General features: G+C 44.2%; 1 protein-coding gene across 3 annotated transcripts; it reads right to left on the minus strand.

Annotated features, from left to right (window-relative positions):
* Positions 1-2,844: 2,844 nt before the first annotated feature.
* On the minus strand, positions 2,845-24,317 carry pcmtd1 (protein-L-isoaspartate (D-aspartate) O-methyltransferase domain containing 1). Of its 3 annotated transcripts, none has more exons than XR_001966369.2 (8): positions 24,094-24,317; positions 15,678-16,141; positions 12,722-12,824; positions 12,309-12,480; positions 11,467-11,584; positions 5,830-10,487; positions 3,215-3,305; positions 2,845-2,867 (listed from the first exon to the last, which is right to left on the minus strand). XR_001966369.2 is itself a non-coding variant. In XM_018757875.2 (6 exons), the coding sequence occupies exons 2-6, from the start codon at positions 15,982-15,984 to the stop codon at positions 10,111-10,113; spliced, it is 1,077 nt and encodes a 358-aa protein (XP_018613391.1). In that variant the 5' UTR covers positions 15,985-16,141; positions 24,056-24,316; the 3' UTR covers positions 5,426-10,110. The 3 variants fall into 3 exon arrangements, 1 of the variants encoding a protein (XP_018613391.1); XR_001966368.2 differs by having other exon boundaries at positions 24,056-24,316; XM_018757875.2 differs by lacking the exons at positions 2,845-2,867; positions 3,215-3,305 and having other exon boundaries at positions 5,426-10,487; positions 24,056-24,316.
* Between the last annotated feature and the right edge of the window lie 1,062 nt (positions 24,318-25,379).

Below are 25,379 nucleotides of genomic sequence, written 5' to 3' on the forward strand. Positions count from 1 at the left end.
CATATTTGAAAGTGACCCTTATTATATTAATAACTCATACATTGATTGATTTATTTGACACTTTTCTCTAAGGTGACTTAAAATGTTAAAGTACATACTACACACCAATTTCTCCATTCATATAGCAGGGTCATTTTTATTGTACCAATTCAGGGTAAGTATGTTGATCAAGGGTACTGCAGCAGGAGGTAGCGTTCGAACCCGGGATCATTGAACGGAAGGCAAAAGCGCTAACCATTATACCACCTGTTGGCCCAAAAGACATTTCCATCGGGGGGAGATGAGTGCAAAAGCCCGGGTTTCCGCTGTGCTCCACAGTTAAGGCTACAGATTTCTGCTGCTTGGCCTTTTTTTTTCCTTTCCTTTTTTTGCAAATTATCCAAAACCAGCACAACTCACAGGGCGGTTTCTTACTATTAGGAGAACTTTCTGGAAATATTTTTAAAGTGTAAAGTAAAAACGAAACTTTTACCTATGGGGAAGGAGAAATGAGTCCTGTGAGCTGCACCAGCAGAGTGCCGTCTACGCCGTCAGGCCACCTGCGAAGAGCCACACGGCACAGCGAAGTGTGCGACAGAAACACGGGGGGTCGCAAGTAGGGACCTGCTGGCAGCGGCCCTGACTCTCGGGTTGCGGCCGGGACACGCGTTCCATCACGGACTGTCCCGACAGGGACCTCATTTCCTGCAGAAACAGCTACTTGACTGCAGATGAGCTGCGTTTCAGAGCAAAGGGCATCTGAAGCTGCTCTGTAAAAAGGCAGCTCAACAGAAGCGGAAGGTCGATCTTCTACACAGTTAGGAGCTGCAGGTGAACGAGCTCTTTGTTGACCCTCCCGAGAACCACTTCTCCTCTTCCCTTTGACCAAACCGCAGGGTTTTACACACATCCAGTTCTCTGCCTCTCAGGCGAATTGACATCTCGAAGTTTCGCTGATGCGAGAGCCGAGCTCCCTGCATCCTACAGCTCTCGGCACGTACCGCCGTCAAGACACCGTTTACACGCTCCGTCTGCTGTCCGTCTAACTAGCGCTCACCGGCAGAAACAAGTGCAGGGGCAGGAGGTTGCGCAATGGTTTGGGCTGCCCTGTTGCACATAAAGGACCCAGGTTTGAATCCCACCTCCTGTTGTAGCAACCTCAATCGAGTAAAAAAAGATCCTGCCGTGTAAATGGGTAAATAACTAAGTAGCTCAACTTTGTAAGGCGTTTTGGAGAAAAGCATCAGCTAAATGAACGAATGTAATATCAGGAAGAAGCGAACGCAGTTACTTCATTATCGTTATTCACGAATTGCTGCAGCCTTTGAGAAAACGGTAATGGTGCCCCTGTCTGAGCGTCACCGCGGTGTTTTCTCACTGTGTATCCCAGAGCGCTGCCTCCCCTGGGGCCTCCCGCCTGTCAGCGACCCGCTGGCCCGTTATGGTAAAGCCGCGACCTTTGGGCTGTGTGAGCAAGCGCTGCGCGCCATGCGCCGCCGCTGACATTTGCGAAGCGCTTGTAGCGTCCCCACCCACGCGGCCGACGGTAACCCAGTTTGCCCGGCACCCTCAGCCCTGCGCTGACTGAACAGGAAACTCCCCTGGAGAAGGACAGCTCGCATGCCGCACCAACATGGCACGGACTCCTGGCTCTGCCTGGGGGTGTTTACTGTAAGGGTGTTCACTGTCTGCGAGGGGCCGCCAGACAGCGACGGGTCGATTTTTGGTACGGAGAGGCCGCCGAGAGCAGATTTTCAGCCTTCGGACACGTCGCGAGAAGGTTAGAGCCTCTCGGAAAGACAGCGAGTTTTGGAATCGGAAGAAGAGGACGAGCAGCGACCGGACGGATGGACTCCACCACAGCGATGGTGGACGCAGCTTTTTGACACGAAGGACTCGAGCGGAGCGCAGATCTTTCTGGAAGGACTCTGTATACTGTGTTTGCTCAGGACTGAGCCAGGCTGAACAATCCGGACTAAATAAAGGATATGCAATGCGTTCTGCAAACTGTCACGATATAATTCAGTTCTGAGGCCGCAGCTCCGGCTGCGCGGTGTTCAGGTGGGGAGGAACTCAGCAGCCCCCCCCTTCCCAAAAACAGTAGATTCAGTGGTTTCCAGTAAGGGCGTGTCAGAGAGGCCAGGGCGCTGTGAACTCGTCCCTGTGGTTATTTCCCAGGACGAGAGACTCCACGCTGCCGCCACGCACCTCGCCCCTTCAGCACTTCCTTTCAGTAGTTTCCAGCCGTCTCGACTCGTCACGACCGGAGAGCGTGGGGCCGATGTCAACGAGGGGCTGGGACCCGGAGCCGGCGCTTCCCTAGGACGCTGCAAAAAGCCTCTTACGGAGGGACCGTGTCAGCGACTCCTGTGGCTCCGGATCGGTCCCCTCGACAGCAAAATGCTGGAGGCCAGGAGAAGGAACGCATCTAAGAAACTGTTAAAAAGGAATAGAATAAAAATTGCGATCTTCCTTCAAGCTGCGTCCCATACCAACCTCCAAGTTGCTCATTAGAATCCATGTCCACCACCGTGGACGTCGGCCCCTAAACTCTTTTAATGCAGCCGCTTGTGTGTCTCCCTGCTGCCGTTTCCTTCCTTTGCCCATTTTCACACATCCCCATAAGTCATGGCACATTTCTTGTTACATTTATATTTATTTATTCAGCTGAAACATAAATTTGCTGCATTAATTATTGTGGTGGTGAGAAACCAAACATTTTTGCATGTGGTATAAATTAATTTTAGCCATAATCAGGATTTTGTTAGAAATTCCTTTACCTGACACTTTCCTCCAAAGTTATTTGCAGCGTTCAGTTGCTTACAGAGATTTCATCTGTACAGCAGGGTAATTTTTAGAAGGTGGGATTCGAACCCAAGACCTCCAGACTGCAAGGCGACAGGTTCAGCGTTACGTTGAGGGGTTTCGCGGCCATGAAAAGAGCACTTTGAGCGCCACCTGCTGGACGAAGCCCAATTTGACAGGCGCACAGACACGATCCCCGTGCAAACAAACGCTTCTCCACCTCCAAAAACAGGACGAAACCCCGCTTTTTCTCTATATCGTTACCAGCAAAAGCGGTTCCCTTCCTTCTATATCGTGTTATATTACAAAACAAATCTTAAAACAAGTAACATCTTCTTATAGGTGTTTTATAAGTTAGTGTCTCCATAAACCCACTATAGAACATAATAACACTATAATATATATATATATATATATATAATACTACAACCTTGAACTTCTCCTGAGGTTAGTCTTCAGTGATCCATCCATCACCAATAGCCACTTGTACAGTGTAGGGTCACGGTGGTCCAGGGCCTATCCTGGGGTCACAGGGTGAGACAAGGTACAGCCTGGATGGGACACCAGTCAGAGGGCAATCTCTCTCTCTCTCTCTCTCTCTCTCTCTCTCTCTCTCTCTCTCTCTCTCTCTCTCTCTCTCTCTCTCTCACACACACACACACACACGGGTTACAATCACCACTTCATATGAAACCCATGCCAACAAGGGGAGAGCGCGCAAACTGCACCAGACTGAGCCGGATTCGATCCCAAGGCCTACGAGCTGTGCGCTGCTGCACCTTCCCGCTCATCAACAGCGCGCGTAAGAGGTTTCATCCCTCATGTGAAAAAATGTGCGTGAGAGTCACCTGGTGCATCAGGTGAGGTGTGAACCTACCACCAGATGGGCCTAAAGGCTCAGTGAAAATCTCATTACACACCCTGGGGGGTGCAGTGATTGAGCGAGGATATAATTACCAGCTATTGATAACACACATAGCAGGATGAAGAAATCTGCTGCGTTTCCGTTTCCTCCCATCGATTCCTGCCCCTTGTGTGTGTGAGCACAGCGGGTGAGCGAAGCGTGTGTATTATTGCCCACCGGGTTGGTGACTCCCAGCTCACTGCTTCCGTTTGCCCTCGATACAGAAAAGTTATTTTTTAAGGGGTACTTTACTGTATTCTCAAGCATGTTGTGATTGAGAATACTTATATAATTAATATTTAAATTTACATTCGCTCATTTAGCAGACGCTTTTCTCCAAAGCGACGTGCATATCGGAAAAATACAATTCGTGCAATACATTAGAAGTAGACATAGTTGCAGATGTGAAATTAAATCACTTGGGTAAAACTCATATGTAACCTTTTGTGTTTTTCCGTTCATTGCAGAAGATTAATTCTGCTAGTTTACTGCTGCAGGTTCAGTTTAATGTCCCAGTTGAGCTTCAGGACTGTGAAACCAGGAGATCTGCAAGTGCCCCCCACCCCGAAATCCACACTCAGAATAATATTTCATGATGAAACTGCAATGGTCACATTTGTTGCAGCTCTAAGGTCAAACGACGGACAAGTCCATGGAGACAGTGATAGCGTCTCAATCCCTGGGAGCATCAGCTGAAAACACTGCTGTGCCCAGCTACCTTTTCGCAGTGTGTTCCTTGCGCTCGGGTGCTTACGGTCCTGAAGGTTGGTCTCTGTGCAGCCTGACAGCATGACATGTGAAGGGCCTGTGAGCCACCCAGGGTGTGAAACCACTCATCCGCTGCAGCTGCACTATAAATAGCCTGATGGCTGCATCATAATTTGTCAGATTAATGATGGCAAACTGCTCTGTCTGTCTCTCTGTGTGTGTGTGTGTGTGTGTGTGTGTGTGAGATCTGATTCTGGTGCAGACAATCTATTAAGGGCAAAACTGCGGGAGGCACTACACATTGACATGATGATCATACTCATCTTTTATTTAAAATTAACCTCGATTGCCTTTTTTTTTTTTTTTTTTTTATAGAGGATTTAGGCTTCAAAACCAAGAAATACACTCGCACACCTTGAAGAATAAGAGGAAAAAATGTAGTCAAAGCAAAGAAACTCAACAGATTAACTCTACGAGCATCAAGAGAAGTAGGCGTGTTGCACACTGTTCCACCTACCGCATCAGGACTGCACAGTGACTCCAAGAGCACGTTAATTATTAAGCGCTTCCCGTAGGGAGAAGCCAGGATGACAGATCCAGGGATGGAACCTGCCCCAAAACGAAGCTGAAACACGATCACAGGGAAATCAAACGGCAGGGCCTAACGAATGTCGGCATTCCAGAACAAATATGCTGCGGCTTGTTTGGCCGTTCGTCTCCCGCGGCAAGTTCACGAAGCCTCAACATCCTCCTCACGTGACGGAGCAGCTCGCCGAAACACGACCGGTGCGTTTGCCAAACAACTCAATCAGTTCAGCGTATAAAAGCTCAAACCATTATGGCATTTGGGGAAGCTGATCTAGTTACGTTACTGAATATTAATATTCCATCCATCCACTACAGGGTCACGGTGGTTCAGAGTCTATCCTGGAAACAAAGGTTGTGAGGCAGGGAACACGCTGGACAAGATACCAGTCCATCACAAGGCAACCACACACAAAGGACAATTTAAAGTCCCAGTTCATCTGAAACATGTCTTTGCACTGTAGGAGGAAACCCAGAAAAACTAGGGAAAATACACAAACTTCTCATACACAAAGCAGGATTCAAACCCGTGCCTGAACCCGCAACCCATGTGTTCAGATGCATCAGCGCTATTAACACCTAGTTAATATAAATTTTTTTTTGGAAAGTGGATATACATAAATTTTCATTACAGTCCAGCGGAACATGTTAAAACACGGTAAAGAACCACCAAATATCACAGCTCTCCCTGCTCCACTCACCTGTATTTGACCCTGGTTATGAACACACACGCACGAAATCTTTTAGTGCAGTGAACATAAATTACATCATACTGTCAACTTAATCCAGGGTTTCTGAATGAAAAGGAGTCATAATAATGTGTTTACCAAAGACCAGCAAACACTCACCACTTTCTCAGCCTCATGATCAACAGTTAATTGGATATGTGTAAGATTTTTTTTTTTTTTCCCCTCTTTGTTTTAAACCGCATACACCCACAGAGAGCTCTTCCTGGGTTTGCCACAAATACTGAATGCAGCCTCTTAAAAACGCCGTAACAGGTCAGATTGCTCCAAACCACAGTGCAAACACAGGACGCAGTGGGAGGGGACGGGACGGGACGGGCCCCCGCACACGGACGTGTCACGGCACACAGGGCCGGCTGGCGTTTCGCTACCAAATGGTTACAACAAATAAGAAACGTGCTCTCATCTCATCAGATGTTCACATGGCGATCCACAGGGATGCAGTGCGGGAGCAGAGGGGCCACAGCATCTGGACACCACAGCGCACAAAGCATCGAGTAAACCTGTTGCAAAGCGCACCACAAGTTTACAAGATTTCTCCTGTTTTCATGTACACACAGTACATATCCACACATTGCCCACATCTGGTCAAATACATGTAATTTCAGACATCAGGTGTCATTTAGGCTGAATCTTTAAACATGAACATGATGAAAAAATACTCAGGTATATTTTCAGCATTCAGTGATGGAAATATTGGGGAAAGGGGTGATGTAGTAAAGGAACCGTCCTTTTCGCCATGTCCTTGTGAACAGTTCTATTTACCGAATCACTGACACTTCTGTGCAAACTGCCTAATTTTTCGTACTACACTGGGATTCAAACCCAGGTCATTTGAGTGCAAGGCAGTAGCTCTAACCACTGCCCTACAGCAGGGCACTGTTCCAGTAATGAAAGTTAGAGAATACCAGATGAGAAGTTTAAAGAATCTTCTGGTGGCCTTGAGGAGTCAGATCTTTAACCGCATCAGGTGGTGCAGCGGTACAAACGCTACAGAGGTGTAAACTTCAATAATTTATAGCTTTACTTGAGACCACAAATAATTTTCTATATATAGTACTGCAGAGCCTGGATTATGATTATATCAGATCCACAATTCAAATGCAGTTTGGGGTCGGCAGGGCAGAGGTCTGGTATTGGAATTTAGAAAAGATATTTTATTGGATATTTATAAAGTTAGCCATAAGGAATCTCCATCTCATTGTAAGATTTTGTAATGTACAAGTTTTATCATTTCAAAAACCATCGTGACAAATAAGATAACAGTACAAGACACATTAAAAAAAAGAAAAGAGGTTGTCACTATCAAATTTTGTGGAAATGTATAATCTTGTGTGAGAAATCCTTTACTGGAGCAACAAGGGGGAAAAAAGAAAAAAAAAAAAAAACACTTAAAAACTAGGGGAGAGGAAAACCTAATTATTTGACAAAGTTTATTAATTGACAAAGTCCCAGGATACAAGTCCACTACGGTGGTGATCTGCACAGAACTACAGTACAAGAACAAACCAGAAACAATAAATAACGGGTAAATAACGGGAAACTGCAATCATGTGCAAAGCAGGAGGAGCAAGCATTAAACCTGGAACTATCATTACAGGGAAAGTGAACAGGGTTCAAGTGACAGCACATCCAACAAAAGGGCCAAACTGTCAGGAGAGAAGAGCCAGAAGAGCCGCCATCCCGTCGCACCGATCGACACCATGACTGAGGAGCAAAAAAAAGAAAAAAAAAAAAGAAAAAAATAGCCCTTAACATCACCACTTCCTCAGTGATATTGAGAAATACTGCAGCTTTAGGATGTCTGGTGTCAAATTGTTTTACATGGAAACTAATCATTTCCTTCAGCTCAAATCTGACTGACAAACTCAGCTAAAAGTGGCAAAACCAAAGAACTGAATACCGCAATCGATGAATAAGAACAGATTAACCACGTAAACAGCCTGTTAAAGACGACAAAAAACAATTTTGCATGTCATTAAGTCATACTGTAAGGAGGAAAGTTTAGAAAACATTTTAGACAACTGTGCCTTTGGAGTCTTTCGCTTCCAGTTCACGTCCGCAAACTGCGAGTGCCTCGCATCACAGCCAACATGTCGTGTCCACCGAGAAATAACCCTACGACAACTTTCATGCAAGACACTGGAAAAATAAATCATGCTTAAAACACAACTTCAATAACGGAAGCCACCAATTAACTTATTTCCATAATTTAACACGGTCCAAATTAAATGATATACCTGGTGCTGTATTACAGTAACTAAATTCCACTGACAATATTTTATATACAGGGAGATAAGAGAATCAAATGTCTATTTATGCGATATGAAGAAAAATACAGTTTTGGGTCACTGACTTCAGCAGGTCTCTAGTCAAGAGCTGCGCCCTTTGGCCCCTTCAGAGTAACAGGGTCCTTCCTGTAACTTGACATCTCCAGCACTTGGCCCCAAAACAAACAAGTACGTACTCATTTTGTTGCGGATTATTAACAAAACCCTCAATGCAATAAATCAACCCAGAGCGCAACAAAGGCTGCATTTTGATTTCTAAACTAAAAATTTAGATACTGCAGTCCACTAATGGCATATTCTGAAACGCATCAAACGCTGCAGATAATCGAGAATGTTTCCCAGGTAAAGGTGTCAAGCACACAAGAGCCGCAATCCGCTCCAGGTTCGCTCAGCAGGGAGTAGAATATGGCTTCGCTCACCACGAGTTCAAATATCTGTCATCTTAACATGAGCTGAAGACTACTTCCCTTTGGCTAAAAGTTAAGAAAAGAATGACTTGTGGCTTATAATTTTCAAAAGCAAGTTCTTTCGGCCAATTCCTGGTTTTTGCATAACATGCTCGGCTGATCAGCTTCTGAGAGGGTACTCATAAAACTCTGGGAAGTGCCTCTAAAATTGAGTTTCATAAAAATGGAGGGGGAAAAACTGTGCAAGCCACAAACATTAAATAGCCTGACCTTCAAAAGGACCACCCATCAGTTTCACATCAAAATATTAAATGTCTTAATTAGCATCAGCATAAAATTAAATAGCTTGACATCTTCAGCTCTCTCTCTCTCGAGGGAGAGCACACCTCAGAGATCCACTGATCCTCTGCTGCAAAGGGGGGTCCTGTATGTTACCATGATTGCTACAGGAAAGAAAGCTAAACCCAAGGTGAAAACCCAAAACACCCCTAGATCACTGCAAATGTCTGTAACTCTCACCCTGATCACGTCACATGACCACTGAAGACAGCAGGGTAACGCTTTGTGCGTGTGTACACACACACACACACACACACACACACACACACACACACACACACACACACACACCTGGAGCGATGATCACGCAATAATATGCTGGTTGTGAATGAGTGGCATCCCTTCACCATGTAAATTTTTTTTTTTTTTCTTTCTTTCTTTTAAAACTTTAAACGTTAAAAAGCACATGATCAGGAATCACTCGCATGCCACCTTTTCAAAGCACTTAAGGAACGTAAAAGCGTCAAGTCTGTTTGTTATGCTCACCACGGCCTTGGTCAAAAGAAGGACACCTCTTTGCCTGAACGCAAAGAGAGATTTCAGTCACACATCCCAGGTACCGTCCTTCCTGAACCTGCCAACCAGCAAAGGTCTCTTTAGCAATCGCCTGGTGTGGGAGCAAAGTCCAGCTGGAATCAGTGGAGGTCCCGCAACCGCTATGCAATCGCCACGTTACCCGACAAATCTTTTCATGATACAAAAATTTGTTCGTTAACTCACATTTTCTGCAGACTGATCTCTGTTCTACAAGAGTTAAATTGAATAAAAGTGCATCTGGAAACAGAAGAAAAAAACACACCCACAATCTAAAGGTATTTTACACAAGGCCTTAATAACCTCTAATAGAAAATAAAGAGTATTTTAGAAAATAATAAAAATGGCTAAATACAGTATCTTTTTTTTTCCTTTGTCATTCTTCCTCACAAGAAAGGGAGGATTTAAATAAATGTTTAGAGAACATAAAAGGTATACAAATTTAAGATTTCTTGTACATCCAAGGCTCGTTTGCTTTCACTTGTGTATCTGAAGATCAGAATATGTGTGTTTTACCTGCTTTCTTCCTTCAATGCAAACAATGCACAAGTAATACACTCTCATACTTAGTTTCTGGAAAGCGTTTTTTGTACATTTAGATTCATCAGTAAGAAATGCAACAAAAGGAATCAGAACACAAGGTTGTGATGTGCTGCACAGTACTGGTGAGGACAGCTGGGCAGCCTCATGTTTCAAAGCAGGTTCACCAATCGATCGATCGATCAATCAATCAAAACAATGCTACATCTCAAGAAAGCAGTAAGGAGAAAGAAAAAGTCTAAGCATGTGCGTTACGGCCTCTGAGAGCAGCGTCATTTCTCTCGGTAGTACAACAGGTAGGCCTTCAGTGACTCGGGCAGCGGCAACGTCAGAATCTTGCTCCTCAGCAGGTTCTGCTGCGGCTCGTGCCCGTCCTGCTTGAGCGGCTCACCGCAGTCCTTCTCCTCCTCCTCCCGGCCATCTTCGTCGATGCGCTCATCCTCCTCGCTCTCCGCAGGCTGGGGCATCAGCTGGTTGCCGACGAAAACATAGGTGTTGATGCGGCGGCGGCGGTAGCGCCGGCGCTTGCGCTTTGGCTGCACCCGCGGAGGAGTGCTGTGGCCCTGTGTCTCCTCCTCAACCAGCGTGCGCAGCGTGCGTCGGATGTAGATCCGCGAAAGGTCCTGGAGAGTCCTCACAGAAATCGGGGCTTAAAAACAGAACACATTTTTAAAAAAAAAAAAAAAAAAAAAAAAACCCACACACTTTTAACCAGCAGGGTCACCTTCACCCTCCACTGAGTTCACACATCTCTTTTGGCGCAAGAAACCCCTTCGGCCAACAGTGGAGCACAACAGCAGACTGGATGTGATGAAATACCCAGGCAACTATGCCATCCCAGTAACTAAACACAATTTTCTACTATATCAGGTAGAAGACCTGTAGGACTAGACTAGAAACTATCTCTCATATGAATTAATTAAAAAGCTTTGATTCATGTCTAAAAATTATAAATACATCTCATACAAAAATACGCATCCAGATGGTAGCACATTTCCAAAAACAAACCTTGTGAATTAAGAACAGGGAAAATATGCCACTGAAACTTAAGAAGTGGTTGAACTGTAATCTTCCTGACTCTGTGAACACTTTATAAAACATTGCTTAGAAGTACAGAATGAATTAAAGAAAGTGACAGGAGCAAAATGTGTTTCAGAACTAAGATCAAACCTGGGGTGTTTTCCCTCTGGGACAGGCTGTTAAAGACAATTATTTAGCAAATTATGGTACTTTTCCTACTCAAAGTGAGCAATCCTGGCACACGTTTAAAACCAGACATTAGTGAGATCAGCAGCACACAGCCCATCCGTCTGTCCTGCAGCACAATTTCAACTTCCGCACATGTACAGCGACCCTCGCACTCTGCACCGGACCAACACCCATGCCCTTTGGGACCGACACCTTTGAACTCCATCTTTGTGCTCTTCGCTGCGATGAAAGGAACCGATGCCAAAAACCCAAAAACGCAATTCTCAGAATTACTGGGGTCGGTGAGGAGGGTGAGAGGAACTCAGGAGTTTGAGAAGCACATTCACAGTGTGGTGGTGGGAAAGGAGTGGAGTGAGAGAAAAGGGAAGGGGACATTCAGGTTTGTGCTACTTGATTGCGGGGAGGGAGGTGAGACTCACGCAGTTTGATAGGTTTGCTCCCATCTGTCCGACTCTGCTGTACGAGGGGTGCGAAAGACACAGCCAGGATATTCTTGCTCTCCCACGTGCTCTGGCCGGTCCTAGTGATCTGCGTCAGCTGAAAAGGGGGGTGCCAGCGCACTAAGTGAACAGAACTGCGCAGCGGAGTCACGGTAAACTAGAACCTGTACTCCTTCCAAACCAACTTGTTTACTTAGCTGAGCCTCCTAAGCACAACGACTTAACATGCATCCCAGATTTCCCCTGCAGGGATTTAAACCTGTATGCTGCAAACCACTCCCAAACTCCAACATCGCCTCTCAGTCCAAAGGAATGAAATGAGCTCCCCCTCCCCCAAGGAAGTTCATATTTAATATTTCCTTGTGATCCCACAAACACTCAAAGCAAGCAACGGTATAAGATGCTGACTGTATTTTTTAATCATTTTACTTAATAGCCAGTTAAAGACATTCGTACTGTGAACATAGATTAAGAATCCAAAATTATCTGAGCAGACAGATCTGGTTCATGTTGTTTTTCAAGTGTCCTCATGCCCTAGCAAATGCCCCCATCAAGTGTTAACTGCAGTGCTTATATATCTTCATACCATCAACTTATAAAGGTTTAAATTTGCCACATGTGCTTGAGCCGCACTGCCCCCACCTCGTACCCTTATGCCGTTGAATAACTTGACATATAGGAGGAAGTCATCACCATCACTGTCCAATTCTACCCAACTGCAAAAATTTGCATTACTCAACTACAGAGAGCATTTTACTACTTCCAACAAAGAGATGTTCACATGACGGGTTCTGCGAAAACACTTGGTGCGCGACGCTCACCTGATCCTCGATTGGCATGACAAGGATGCCTCCGACCTTGAGTAGGATTTTCATGTAGTTTTCGTGATCCTTCTGCACTCCTGCCCCGCAGTAGATACGATCGTACTGGTGGCTGTCGGATGAGATCTCCAAGCAGTTCCCCACCACAAAGTTCGGCTCACAAAACTCAAACCTGTTGAGAAAAAGACTTGTGATCAGAAACTGCAACGAGGAACACCGTACGAGTCTTTAATGAAATGCTGCATTTCATCTGAGACTCCTACCAGGAGTTGGCTACTTGCTACTGTCTTAAGAGTACAAACATGCCATACTAATCCTGTCATCTAGGACAAAAGCATCATCCAAATTAATACAAAAATCCTGAACTTCAACATGTTCCCCTTTCAGACACTTGAAAGTAGTCTCCTACTCACTTATCGAAGCTGTCGCTGTTTTTAATGAAGTCCTCCAGCTTCTCTCTAGCGTACTCCACCACGTCCGAGTGCAGCTCTACCCCATGATTCACACCAAAGGGACCTGGACGTCGTCAGCCAATAACACACAAATGACACCAGTTATGTAAGCGCACATGCGCAACAGTGATTTCCTAAGGGGTGCCACCGTACAGCTCTCCTATAAACGCTCACTCTACTTACTACATTCTACTACATTCCTAAGAACAGATCTTCCTGGTGTATTGCAAAGCCTTTTCAACCATAGTCCTACCTTCTCTCTGCAGCAGAGCGTGCAGTAATGATAGACAAGTCACACCTGACACGCTACAGCAGTGCGTCACTCCTGCATATAGAACCATTTTTCTAATGCTGCAGTTACACCGGCAGTCTTGAGCAGAGGTGCTAGCGGCAGAATCCTAACCACTGCACTACTGGCTTCTACATATGCAACACTGGACTGAGTGGCGTCCCAGAAGAGTTTCACATAGTGAAGAAAGTTCACTACTGACATCGCAGATGCTCACATTTAATACCAACATCACATTCATTGGTGTTTTTTGCAAAACATTTCAAATACTGACATTACAAAGAGTCAGGTATATTTTTAAATTGCCTTTTCTTCACTTTCTTCATTTCTAAAATATCTGTCGGCAGCACAGCAAGCATGACATATGCCTAGCTGCCAAGCTGACAGGTGAACATGAGCACCCAAACGGGAACAAAAGTACGGGACCGCCTTAATTCAACTCACTTCCACAGTGTTTACAGCTCACGTGTGGTGCCCCCCAGTGCTGGTGTTTCTTACAGCACCAATTAGAAGAGGCATGCTGTTACCATGGAGACGAAAGTGGCAATAAAAGAAATCTGAAAACAGGAAGATGGCGGCAAATGTCTCAGATTAACGGGATGAACTGGTCAACAAATGTGTTTGTAGTAAAAAACGCCAGTAGTGTGTGCATGTTGAGTGAGCGAGTGCATGTTACATTGGGTTATGAGTAAAGGATTGCATGGAGCACTGTGTATGCAGCACCTTTGATACTAAGTACTGTATCCACTTCGGAGCACCTGATAAATTAATGAAGATAAATGTATTGAACTTTTTTGGTCATGAACTAATGACCAAAAAAAGTAACTAACAGCTATCCAGTCAATAATTATATTTGTAATGAGTCAGTTGAATTTATCTCAGATGACTGAGGTTACTTAGCTGATCCATATTCAAGTATTCCCCTGGTACAAGGACCCCCGGTTTACAGATTTTTGGTATAACGGCCCTAGAAAAGATATATCCATGTTCAGTATATAGGCCGACTGCTCCCAGAATTAAGTACTTTCTTCTGGCGTTTGAAGCACACGCTTCTCCCAAATGATAAAGAAGTCATGAGCCAATCAGGCAGACTATTAGTAAATGTATAATAATCTCATCTTAGTTTTACATCGTTTTTTTCCCCCCAGTTAATTTATTATAGTTGTGAGAAATGTTTTCCCTCTATATTTGTTTGTTCACGTAACTGTCTACACTTGAGTCTCAAAACTCACCTTTCTGACTCACTTCAACCCGATTGCATAAGTGCTTCATAAATGTGTACGTGTTTGTTATGTTTAATCTTTTTTGATAATTTGTTTAATAATGGAAAAGCCTAGGTGCAGCTACTCATGCAATGTACACTGTATTTTTCTCAGATGTACGTTGCTTTGGAGTAAAGCGTCTGCTAAACGAATAAATGTAAACGTACAAAAGACAGTATATTTACATGTACTTACAGTACAATAGTAAAAGTAAAATTTCTGCCCTGATTTAGTTTTTGTTAATTTCCTTCTAGATTATATATCTTAATGTTTTAGTTACGATTTCTTGAGACTGTTTTTAAATGTCTGGAGGGTATTTATGGAAATATTTGGGCACATCTGTAAAGTCCAGGAATGCATTATCCATCCCTCCGCCCCAACCCCACCATTTAAAACACTGGTTAAAAGACCTCCCAGTTTACAGATTCTTGATATACGGACTGTTTTTAGGAACAAATTAGGCCTGTATAATGAGAGATATCTGTATATTCTTTCACACTGGATATTACAGCATAATGTGGAACACCTATGTAGAGCAAAATACGGTAACGCAACTCTCCAGCTGACCTGTCTAACGCTTACAGTACTTCAAATAAGGACATACTGCTATTTAGTCATGTTAAGGTATAATAAGTGCTTTGGGGGCAGCAGGCGGCACAGTGGTTGGAGCTGCTGCTTTGTACCTAATGAAGCAGGGTTCAAATTCAACCTCCTGTTGTAGCACCTTTGATCCAGACACTTAGCCTGATTTGATACAGTACAAATTACAGTAAAATATGGCTTATAATTAAACTTTCTTTAGAGAAAAGTATCAACCAAACAGATATATAGATAACTAAACTAACAAGGTACCCTATGTGTCCTCTAGATGCCAAGCGTGAGGTGGACCAAGTCATGACTGCAGAACAAACAATCCAAGCTGGCTGATTTAAAGAGAGGACTACTTGCAGCATGTCTCATTAATCTAAACAGTTCCTCAGATGACTTGTAATCATCACTACAACTTCTCTTCAGATCAGTTCAAAACCACAGTTCCTCAGCCATTTCTGAAATAACAAACAATCTATTTTCCAGAACCACACAGTACCTACAGTATTACATTTACGTGACCTACTGAAGGATTTTATGTATTCCATCAACATAGTATTTCTTACACAAGTAGGTATACCTCAGATACCCTGAAACTATTCTTGTGAAACAGGCTGAGCAAGTGAGAACACGACTGTGTTGAGATCATGGTACTACATCAGCTTCAGTAAACACACAGAGCTGAGGCAACTGCACTCTTAGAACCCAGCATTTATTATAAAAGATGAGTAGAGTCCCAGTGAAGGGCAATAAAGGGCACCTCTACGGTGTACATTACCTATGATCAGGCCCACCATTGTGCTCAGATACCCTGTTCCACTTCCTAGGTTAAGGAAGGAGAGTCCTTGCTGCAGCTTCAGAGCTTCCATGACCTCAGAGTAAATGCAGGGTGCCGACAGGTGTATGTTCCCATGCTTCCAGGCCAGGTCCTTGTAGGCATTGTCCCTGTATCCCTCCAGGTAGTAGTCTCCGCGATCGATGGCACGGAAGGCCTGCTCCACCTTCTCTGTACGAATGTACTGCGCCTCTTTCAGGTTGTCGATCAGGTCGTCATTGTCCTCGCCAGCGCTCACAGCACCCCCCATGGCTGGTGGAGATCTTTGGTGTGCACGCTGTGTACTGTTCGATGACTGCTCCTCAATGCATGGGCAGGGGGTTCGGGGGAGGAGTGGCTGAGATGCAAAGGAAGTTTCTCAGAGTCAGATCAGATCATCACAAGCGCAGCTCATCTAGGAAAAGGAGCTGGAGGGGAGGGACAAAAACAGGGGACAAAGTAAGACAGGTATGCTTTGAGAGGTCCAATAGGAGAAAAGACACACACACACACACACACAAAAACTTACAGATCTTATGCACAAAGCAACATGGTTGAAGGGGGGGGGGGACCTTGATTTGTTCAATACACACACTGCTAAAGTTCTCCAGTGTTCCACACCTAGAGTAAACTACAATTCATATTATACAGATTGCTACGGAAACTTCTGGACTATTGTAACAGGAGATGGGGGTGGGTGACTCTGTGGACGCCAGCCAAGCCCAGGCCTGCTGGATGTCCACTGTGATACACATGGCTCACCCAATGAGTTTCATGGCCTTTGCACTAGGTGCTGGCGGTGATCCCAACAAAAAACCTGGTTCCGATAACATTCTGGCAGTAAGGAAGTTGTGTGCTACAAACACACTTGGCACCAGTATGTTTACATTTATATTTACATTTACTCATTCAGCAGATGCTTTTCTCCAAAGTGATGTACATCTCGCAGAAAAATACAATGTTTATAATTAATTTTCAATCCAAAGTCACTTTTACCACCATGTCACTGTTAAAAAGCTTAATACTAGGTGCCCCTACATTTATTTACAGGTTAGGTTCTGTAAAAATCTGATGAAGCAATAAGTAAAAATTACTGTTTGAAATCTATATTAAAAGGAAAATTACTTTTAATTTTTGGAAAATGTCTCTATAAGCTCCTTTCGATCCCAGTCATATACGACTCATGCAACATTCCTATTCTTCTCACCACTTTCAGCTTTGTCGTTTACTCTTTAGTCTCTGTAGTAACGATGCACCTCTAACTGCACTATTATTTACCTGACTTTCCTCGAAAGGATCTTACAGTGTGAGGTTTTTACACAGCTAGCATTTAATGATTTTACATTTATACTGCAGATCAATTTTTACTGTATAAATTTTGTGAAGTACTTTCCTCAAGGGTACTACAGACGGGGGGGGTTCCGATTTAAACCTGAGGACTTCCAAGTGAAAGGCAACGGCTCTAACCACTACGTTTCTAATACACTGATGCTAATTATTAGTATTAAATACTTTTAGTATTATACTAATTCTGTCTGTATTAGAATCGTCGATATTGACAAACAGCAGACAATAGCTGTAAATGCTGTGCAAGTGAGGTGGATTAAGGTGGCCCCACACTTCTACTGTATGGGAGCTCTTTACTGCCATCTACTGGCTTGGCAGGTAAACAGCAGTCACATTTGCTCCACTACTGATAAAAATTAAAACAGCAATTGAAGGAAATACTATATGACAGGGGGAGTAATTTTTTTTTTTTTTTTTTTTTGGGGGGGGGGCGGATACTTCTATCTTCAGAAATTTGTAGTTAACCCTTTGGAACCCCAAGAGTCAGTATACACATTTACATGGTGTTTACCATTTACAGCACTGTTTGAAAAGGAAAGGGGGCAAATAGCAATTCAATCAGAGCATTTTGCTTGGTGACAACTTCATGTACTAATAACATTCTCTGTGGAATGAGGCTACAGCAGGATACCAAGAGAGAATCCCCGCTACACTTTGTTTTAACACCACAGGACCCCAATTTCAATTCTTATTTAATAGTTCCTCAACTCTTTTACTGATAATAACCATTTCATTGATCCAGCTGTTCTGTTTATTCCTGAGAACGAAGCTGCCGACTGATCATTGATTTGCTGTCTCAGTAAAATGAACTATTTTCAGAGAGGGCACTGAAATTGGCAAAGTGCTCCAAGCTTACTGGCACAAGCAGCAGGACTTTTGCAGTGCAAACCCTGTCCCTCGGAGCAACAGAAAGGCTATTTTGACATTTCCTCCGTGACCCCACTTCCCTACACTGTACCATCACCCTACTGAAGACATAAAGGCCATTTTAGGACATTTGCACAGTCCTCTCTCTGCCACAGACTAAACACAGTTTGTTTTCTTTGGATCCATCAGAGCCCAGAAAGTCACTTGATCCCTACATGCCTCATAAACATGCCATAAGAACAGAGGGAGGAAAAAATGCATTCAGCAAGACATGATGCCCATTTCTGCCCCTACTAACTCATTTGCCCGGGTTTCAGTGTTTTGTTGCCCATTGTCATCACAGATAAGAATGCAAAAACACAATTGTGTTGAACCAGTTCCGCAACAGCAAACCTGCACAACCTGTTGTACAAATCTATCTGGTGAATAGGAAACGGCACTCTTTATCTAGCACTCTATATATCAGTTCACAGACAGTCTACACACAGGGACCTGCAACGAGGGCCACACTTTTCAGCTCCTGATACATTTAACGGGAAACAAGCATATTCTTCTGATAAAATTACAGCAGTTGGCGTTGCTGTCAGAAGCACCCGGATGACCAGAGAGCCTTCTGCGGCCCCGAGGTTTGTAAACACTCAAAGAATCTTAATCAGCATAAATTTCCCTGGCTTCCTAACTTTAAAAATAAACACTTGCTCTTGCAGAAGGCCTCATGAATAAATACTGCATGTAATTTCTGGTAACTAACAAGTCAGTACTTGAAGTGGCAACCGTCCCAGAACTTCTTCACAGAAACAAAAGAAAGGCCCAGAAGGGTTGAGAAAGCTGAAAGGCTCCATATCGCTCAACAACATCCTTCAGCAGATCCATGCATGTCTTTATTTGGAAAAAAAAAAAACCACACCAGGGTTGAACAGGTAAGGACAGCAGATCCTTGAGCAACACACTGAGGGAGGCTGGGCTGTTAGGTGGGTTCAAGTGATGGTGATGAAAAAGGAAATATGCCTCACACTCCTCCCCCACACAGATTAAGACTGAGAACCTGCCTGGCATTGCAGGTTTCCATGTGAATATTTTATATGAGGAGTGGAAGCGTCCCTGTGACAGGCGGCCTCCTCTGATTCATTGCCTGCGGGCTGCCAGAAGCACATCGAACGGCAGCGATGCTCCTACAAGAAATCAGCAAACCGAATTTCAGCAACGCACTGATGATGCTGAGCTAATCTACAGAACTGCGTTGCCATGTGCATAATCCAAGATGGGGAGAAAGGCACCTAAAAATACCACCTTCATGAATGCACAGCAACACAAAATTAGCTAATCTGGAAAGGAAACACCTTGAAATAACATGCAGGATGAGGTGGCTCATTGTTACCAGAATAGTAAAATTGATATATAAAATAAAAAGAGCTTTTCAGGTAACGTGGAAATGTCGAAGTCCACACAACAGCGCAGCAGGAACGAGGCCTTCACTCTTTCACACTTTGGAGGAGCTTACAGTTCTGTACAGGATTAAAAATGGGTCCAAGAAGCTTATCAAAAATGATAGCTCCAGACCCTTTGTTACGAGATCCGAGCCAAAGCGAGGCGAGAGAGAGGAGAAGGGGACTGAAATCCGAGCGACTGAGTCCTCGGGCCACCTGCACGTGTGCCTCTGTGTCTGGTGCAAGGTGCCAGCCGCTCACGATGTGGACATCCCTCACTCTAACAGGCAACAATACGGTCCTTTGGGTTTGTTTGCATTCCGTCCATTTCGCATGGGCCAAGAAACCATAATCCGATTCCCGGCACTGCTCGTTCAGCAGCCCTCTTTGTCCCAGTTTCCCCTCGTGCTCCAGCACTGCTGAGTCCTTGGAGTTTTCTGCAGTAAAAATAATGCATCGAAAATGGGTCAGGCGCTCTTATTTTAATTCAAGAGCGTCGTTCACGATGCTGCTCTGCCAGAGTACAGTCAAGACAGAGGTTTGTCTACAGAGGTGAAGTACTGCTTTCCCACCAGGTGTGAAAAAGATGTGCCAGAGCATTCTGACAGTCACACAAAAGGTACCATACCTTCAGCAGCCACTACACAGCCAGCGGCACGGTGCTCAAGGACACGAATTAGTGACCTGCACATTGCTGCCAAGTCTTAGGAGACTCCCTTCTATTGTATTCTTGTGAAAGGTGCTTACCGTGCATTTCTTCAATAAAATGTTCAGTGTCCGTGTTAGAGGGAGAAATTCTAAGTTGCTTTTCAATAAAAGCACTGGTCAAGCAATGAAGAAATAACAGGGCCACTGTCTCAGTCACAAGCACTCATGTAGAGGCCATTTCTCATCATTGAATCACGTAAGAGGCTCACTTCACTTAAACATAAGACTGCCAGTATGGACTCAAACTGAATCCTACAACAGCAGTTTAAAACCAGCTTGAGAGTGAGGAAAATACATAAAGACCACTTAGTGACAAAATGTACATGTAAGCAGTGTTAATCATAAGACTAAATTAAAAGCTTCACTTGTGATCACCATTTAATGTTATTAAATACAGTATATTAAGACATTCAAATTCTGTCTTACAATTTTTCATGAGTAAAGTGTTTAAGATTTTATAGAGAAACTTTTGCTATTTGTCACCAGTTTGTTAGGAGATCCCCAAAGAAAAGTAAATGAGAATTTGTAATTAATCCAGTATATAAAAAATGAGAATTATGAATTAATCACAAAAAGTCCCAGAATGCACTGTAGTACAAACCAAATTGAGGAAAGCTGTATAGATCAACTATGAGCAAGATTCATTCTATGGTCATTGTACAACATACAACAACTTAAACTTCAGTCTTCAAAAAAATTAATGTGCTTAAAAGCTTAATGGTTCCCTGCTGAATTGCCACGCACTAAAAGAATCCCAAAGGGTGATACAGTGCAGGTGGGGGAAGGGAGGAAAAAACACACCTGACTGCAGCACATGCATAATTTATAAGCACAACACTGAGAAATTTAGTGTTGTGGACTAAAGAAGCATGCAACTAAAATTTGGTTGAAAAGTGAAAAGGTATTAAAGTAGTTAAGTGTTCAATGTTACATAGCTCTAACTGCTAAGCTGCAATGTTTGGTGCAATTAACTATAGCTAGAGAATTAGTCAAATCTAAAACACTATGCTTTTTTGGTGATATACAGGTGATGCAGTCCATATAAGTTCAGGTGTATGCTGGCATGTCTGGGTACATATAAGAGCTGTCAATACTTTTACATAATGTAAACAGTAAAGCTAGAGAATTGTAAAAAGAGCTAAAATACTTTCAAGAGTGAATAATTTGAATGTCTCTTCAGAACTGTAAATAATTATTAACTTTCATTCACATGTCTCACACAGACTGGGACATCATATGGAGAGTGACACCTCGGTTGTGCCTCGCTTCTCGGAGGTCTTGGTGACGATGTGCAAAACACGCACTATTGATGCTTCGAAGTTTTCATTGTGTCTCAGCCCAAAATAAACCTTGCGCTCAGACAGTTGGGCCTACAACACCTCCTCCCACCAAACCACAAAGGTGAGACGATAACCAACTGCACGCTGTGTGTGATGTCACTGGGGGCCCACTGACGCCATCACAACGTCTGGTCGGTTCCTAAGCCAAAAGGCAGGAGGAGGAGCAGGCCTTGCTGACCCCTGTTAAAGAGCTGCTGTGAAAACGAAAGCAGGATGCATTACACGTCCACAACTATATCTGAAAGAGGAGGGGGTACAACAGAAACTAACATCCTGTGCTTAAAAGAAAAAAAAAAGACACAAACAGAATGTGACTTAACACACATTCCCTTTTAAAACCTGGCCAGCACTGACTGATCAAAGGGCAATAAACACACTTCACACTCTGAATCCCAGACAAGGAGAACCATGACAACATGCTGTGAAATTCATTAAAACAAATGGTTAACCGCTTTTCCTGATCAGGGTTGCAGTGACCCAGACCGTATCCCAGAAGCACTGGGTACAAGGCTGGTTATTCTCACTTCTCAATTTTTCCAAAACAGACCACAACATGACAGACATAAATAATGAGACTAGGGAATTTTTGTTATCTGCTACCAACAAAATTAAAATTTAAGGGCTTTGATTTCACACTAAATTTTTTCACCCCAATCAATTGATCATTTAAATCACTGTGGAACACACATGCCAAGATCTTATATTTAGATATGAGCACATGTAAACATAGACAACACTTATGTTTAATGCAGTCAAAGAAGTGTCACAAAAAAAAAAAAAAAAAAAAAACTTTTTGACCTCCATCAAAACTGTACTGCACCCCCACAAATGTTTTCATCCCCAGTGTTTACATCATGTTCTTACATTAAGGAAAGATCTTCCTGAGCTTCATTTAGACTGGTTTTTACTTAAAAAGGAGCTCCTTCCACTGCTCAGAGACACCACACTGGACACACAGATGTGTTACAATCGTGTTGCAGATTCCATCAGTGTCCCAGCTGCACTGCACTGCGTTAGTGTACTGTAGCACAGTATTACAGTGCAAGATTAGTCTGCTACAGCGTGTCACCACGTGTCCAGCGAAGCCATAAGGGAAACCGTTCACTAGTTCGCTCTTACGAACGAGCGAAAATGCAAATGGTCACTGATTGACAGTAGATCAAAGTGACTCATCTCAACCTTCATAACATCCTTCATTAACCTCCTCGCACCTACAAGACAATTCTCGGTATTCTACGATTGGCTGCCGCATATAAAATGTTTTTATTATTATTGTGACGCAGTGCTGATGTTCGGAGAGATGTAGCGAAGACAGAGAATGTGTTGAAAACAGAAGCAAGATGTCCGCAAGGGACCGTCGACATTTTCACCACAATTCGTCATAAACGAGCACACCGCTTGAGGCGGGGGTGGAGGGATACGTGTTCGACTTTCAAATCTTACGTTGGTGTTCCCACAAAAAAAAAAAAGAAAAAATGCCATGCGTATGGCTTCGATTGCAAGCAGATCCCCAACGCAATGGTTTGTTCTGGTACAGTGCTGGCATTTGTACAGGATCCCTTATGGCAGCCCTTGTTGGAGAAACTTTCCACTGACGCCATCAGGGTAGCAACAAAGAGTCTCTCCAGCAGCAGAGAGGAGAGTATCTGCAACAAAGTGTCCCCCCGACACGAGACGGAGGACTGACGAGATGTGTCTATATCAAACATGATTGCCTTTGTGTGTGTGTGCGTTTTAACTCATAAATAATAAACATCCAAGTGTTGCTCAAGAAGGAAATAACCAGAAAAACAATCAATCATAATTCATTAACTGCATCACACACAGATCTACACACGATATCATTACTGATAAAGTCAAGAACAATACATAAGTTGCAAGAACACCCGCCAGCAAACTTTATAATAAACATTTCAGCTGGAGTACGAGTCCTGGTTATGCTTGTTTGTGTGTTAGGATTGTTCCGTGTGTTTTGTGTGTGTGTGTGTGTTTTGTGTGTGTTGTGTAGGGGGAACTTTGGCCCTCAGGTTCCCTGAATCCACAGACGTCGTGGTACAGCATGCATGGCATGCAAACTTGGAAGAAAAACACAAACAAACAAACAAAAGAGAACAGAGAGGACGACGCAACGTCGAACACCGCATAACAACGAAACCACACGAACGAAGACACACGCAGCGCAGCACAGCCGCGGACAGAGAGTGAGGTGGTGTGGAGGAGAAAAAAAAAAAAAAAAACAGAGCGAACCGAACGTGCACTCAAACCGCGGTGTTTACAGAGGGCGCGCGCGCGGCCATAAAGCGGACACTTCTGGAAAAGTCCGCAGTTCGAACCCGTATTTCGCCAAAGCAGCTGAAAGGGCTCGATTGTATTTGGCGACTCGTTGTTGTTGTTATGTAACGTCAGTAAGTTGGGGAGACCCGAGGCCTGCGCTGCCGACACACACACTTGCAAACTAACATCCGAGAACATTTTTTTCACGACGTCGTCGTCACACAGTCGCGGCGTTTGACACAAACTGCGTCCTCCTACGGACGAACAAACACACATTACACTCAAAACACGCTGCAGCAGCTGCAGCCGAGTGCGTCAGTTCCGCGACAAAACAACAAAATGTCGACAGACAGGGGGCTTTTCACAAACACTCTCATACCGACTGGAGTCGCTCTCCACCGCAGCAGTAACCCCCACCTCGGTTCGGTCCGCTTCACCGCGCTCGTGCGCCGGATTTACAAGACGCAGGCGCGCGCATGCATTTTGTTTTTAAAGAGCGCTGCCGCTTCTGCTATTGCTACTGCTCGTCCCCGTGAGCGCCGCGCGCGGCACGAACAGCTGAGTGCATGTAAACACGCGTCACGTGTCAACCGCTCTCTCCCCCCCCCCTTCAGCGTTCGGGGGGCGTCGGGCGCGAGGCTGCACTTTGCAGCTGCGGACGTTACGGCTTTCCGTCACGTAACGACGTGCTCACGTCGCACAAGCGTAAAAGTTGCCTTTTTGAGAACGTTTGGAGCGTAGGTAGAAAGGTGTCGTATGAAATAACGTTTATTACCGGAACATTTCCTTATTGTCATTAATAACAGTCCTCACGCACCGTAACCTTGTTTACGTATTTCACGTGCTCTGCCATAAAGCACACAGCATCCATCCCGTTGGTTGTAGTACTTTTCCCTAACTTCGAAACTTTCGAGCCATCACCATGCTGACGTGTGCGCGAGACAAGAGCGCGTGTTCAGCGTTGCGTAACACATGATCAGCGTCCTTAACGGGTACGAATACGTATGTTTCTAACAGTTCCAGCAATACAGTACTAGGCGCTCCTGCACCTCTGGCTGCTTGCTGGTCTCTCACGCTCACACACACACGCAAGAAGTCCCGAATCACGAAGGTTCTGGCTCCTATGTGGTGGAATGACCTCCCTCTGCAACTCAGAACTGCTGAATCCCTCTCAACAGACACACAAATGTACAGTATGTCATTTGTCACTGATTCCTTCCTGTTTCCTATCAATTGTGTATGTAGCTCCCCATCTGATGTGCTTTTCAAATCGTGACATCAGACCGTACTTTGAGAGTCGCCTGTCTGTATCTTACTCCAGTTAGTATTGCGCTTTTGGTTACTCTTAAATTAATTGTACGTCACTTTGTAGAAAAGCATCAGCTCAATGAATAAATGGTATGCAGCTTACAGTGTTAGGATACACTGATTTACCCATTTATACAGCAAGATCATTTTTACTCTATAAGTTTAGGGTAAGTGCCTTGGTCAACAATACTACTGCAGGAGGTGGGATTTGAACCTAGGTCCTTAGTATCCAAGGCAGCAGTTCCAACCACTGTTCCCCCTGCTGGCCCTTATTGTTTGTTCACAGCAGAACTCCTTTTTACCCCTTTGTATAATAGATCATTTACTCCAAGCTACAGTGACCTTGGTTTGAAGCACCTTTCTGGTGTTTCACCTGGAAGCTGCCAGTTCCTTAA

Source organism: Scleropages formosus, chromosome 7 (genome assembly GCF_900964775.1).
Source record: "Scleropages formosus chromosome 7, fSclFor1.1, whole genome shotgun sequence".
Lineage (NCBI taxonomy): Eukaryota > Metazoa > Chordata > Actinopteri > Osteoglossiformes > Osteoglossidae > Scleropages > Scleropages formosus.

Excerpts from the sequence above, each read along its gene's own strand:
- pcmtd1 (XM_018757875.2), bottom strand. The coding sequence starts at position 15,984 with ATGGGGGGTGCTGTGAGCGCTGGCGAGGACAATGACGACCTGATCGAC. Across the intron at positions 12,481-12,721 it reads AACAGCGACAGCTTCGATAA|GTTTGAGTTTTGTGAGCCGA; the intron begins GTGAGTAGGAGA and ends TTTTCTCAACAG. Across the intron at positions 10,488-11,466 it reads GAGCAAACCTATCAAACTGC|CCCCGATTTCTGTGAGGACT; the intron begins GTGAGTCTCACC and ends TCTGTTTTTAAG.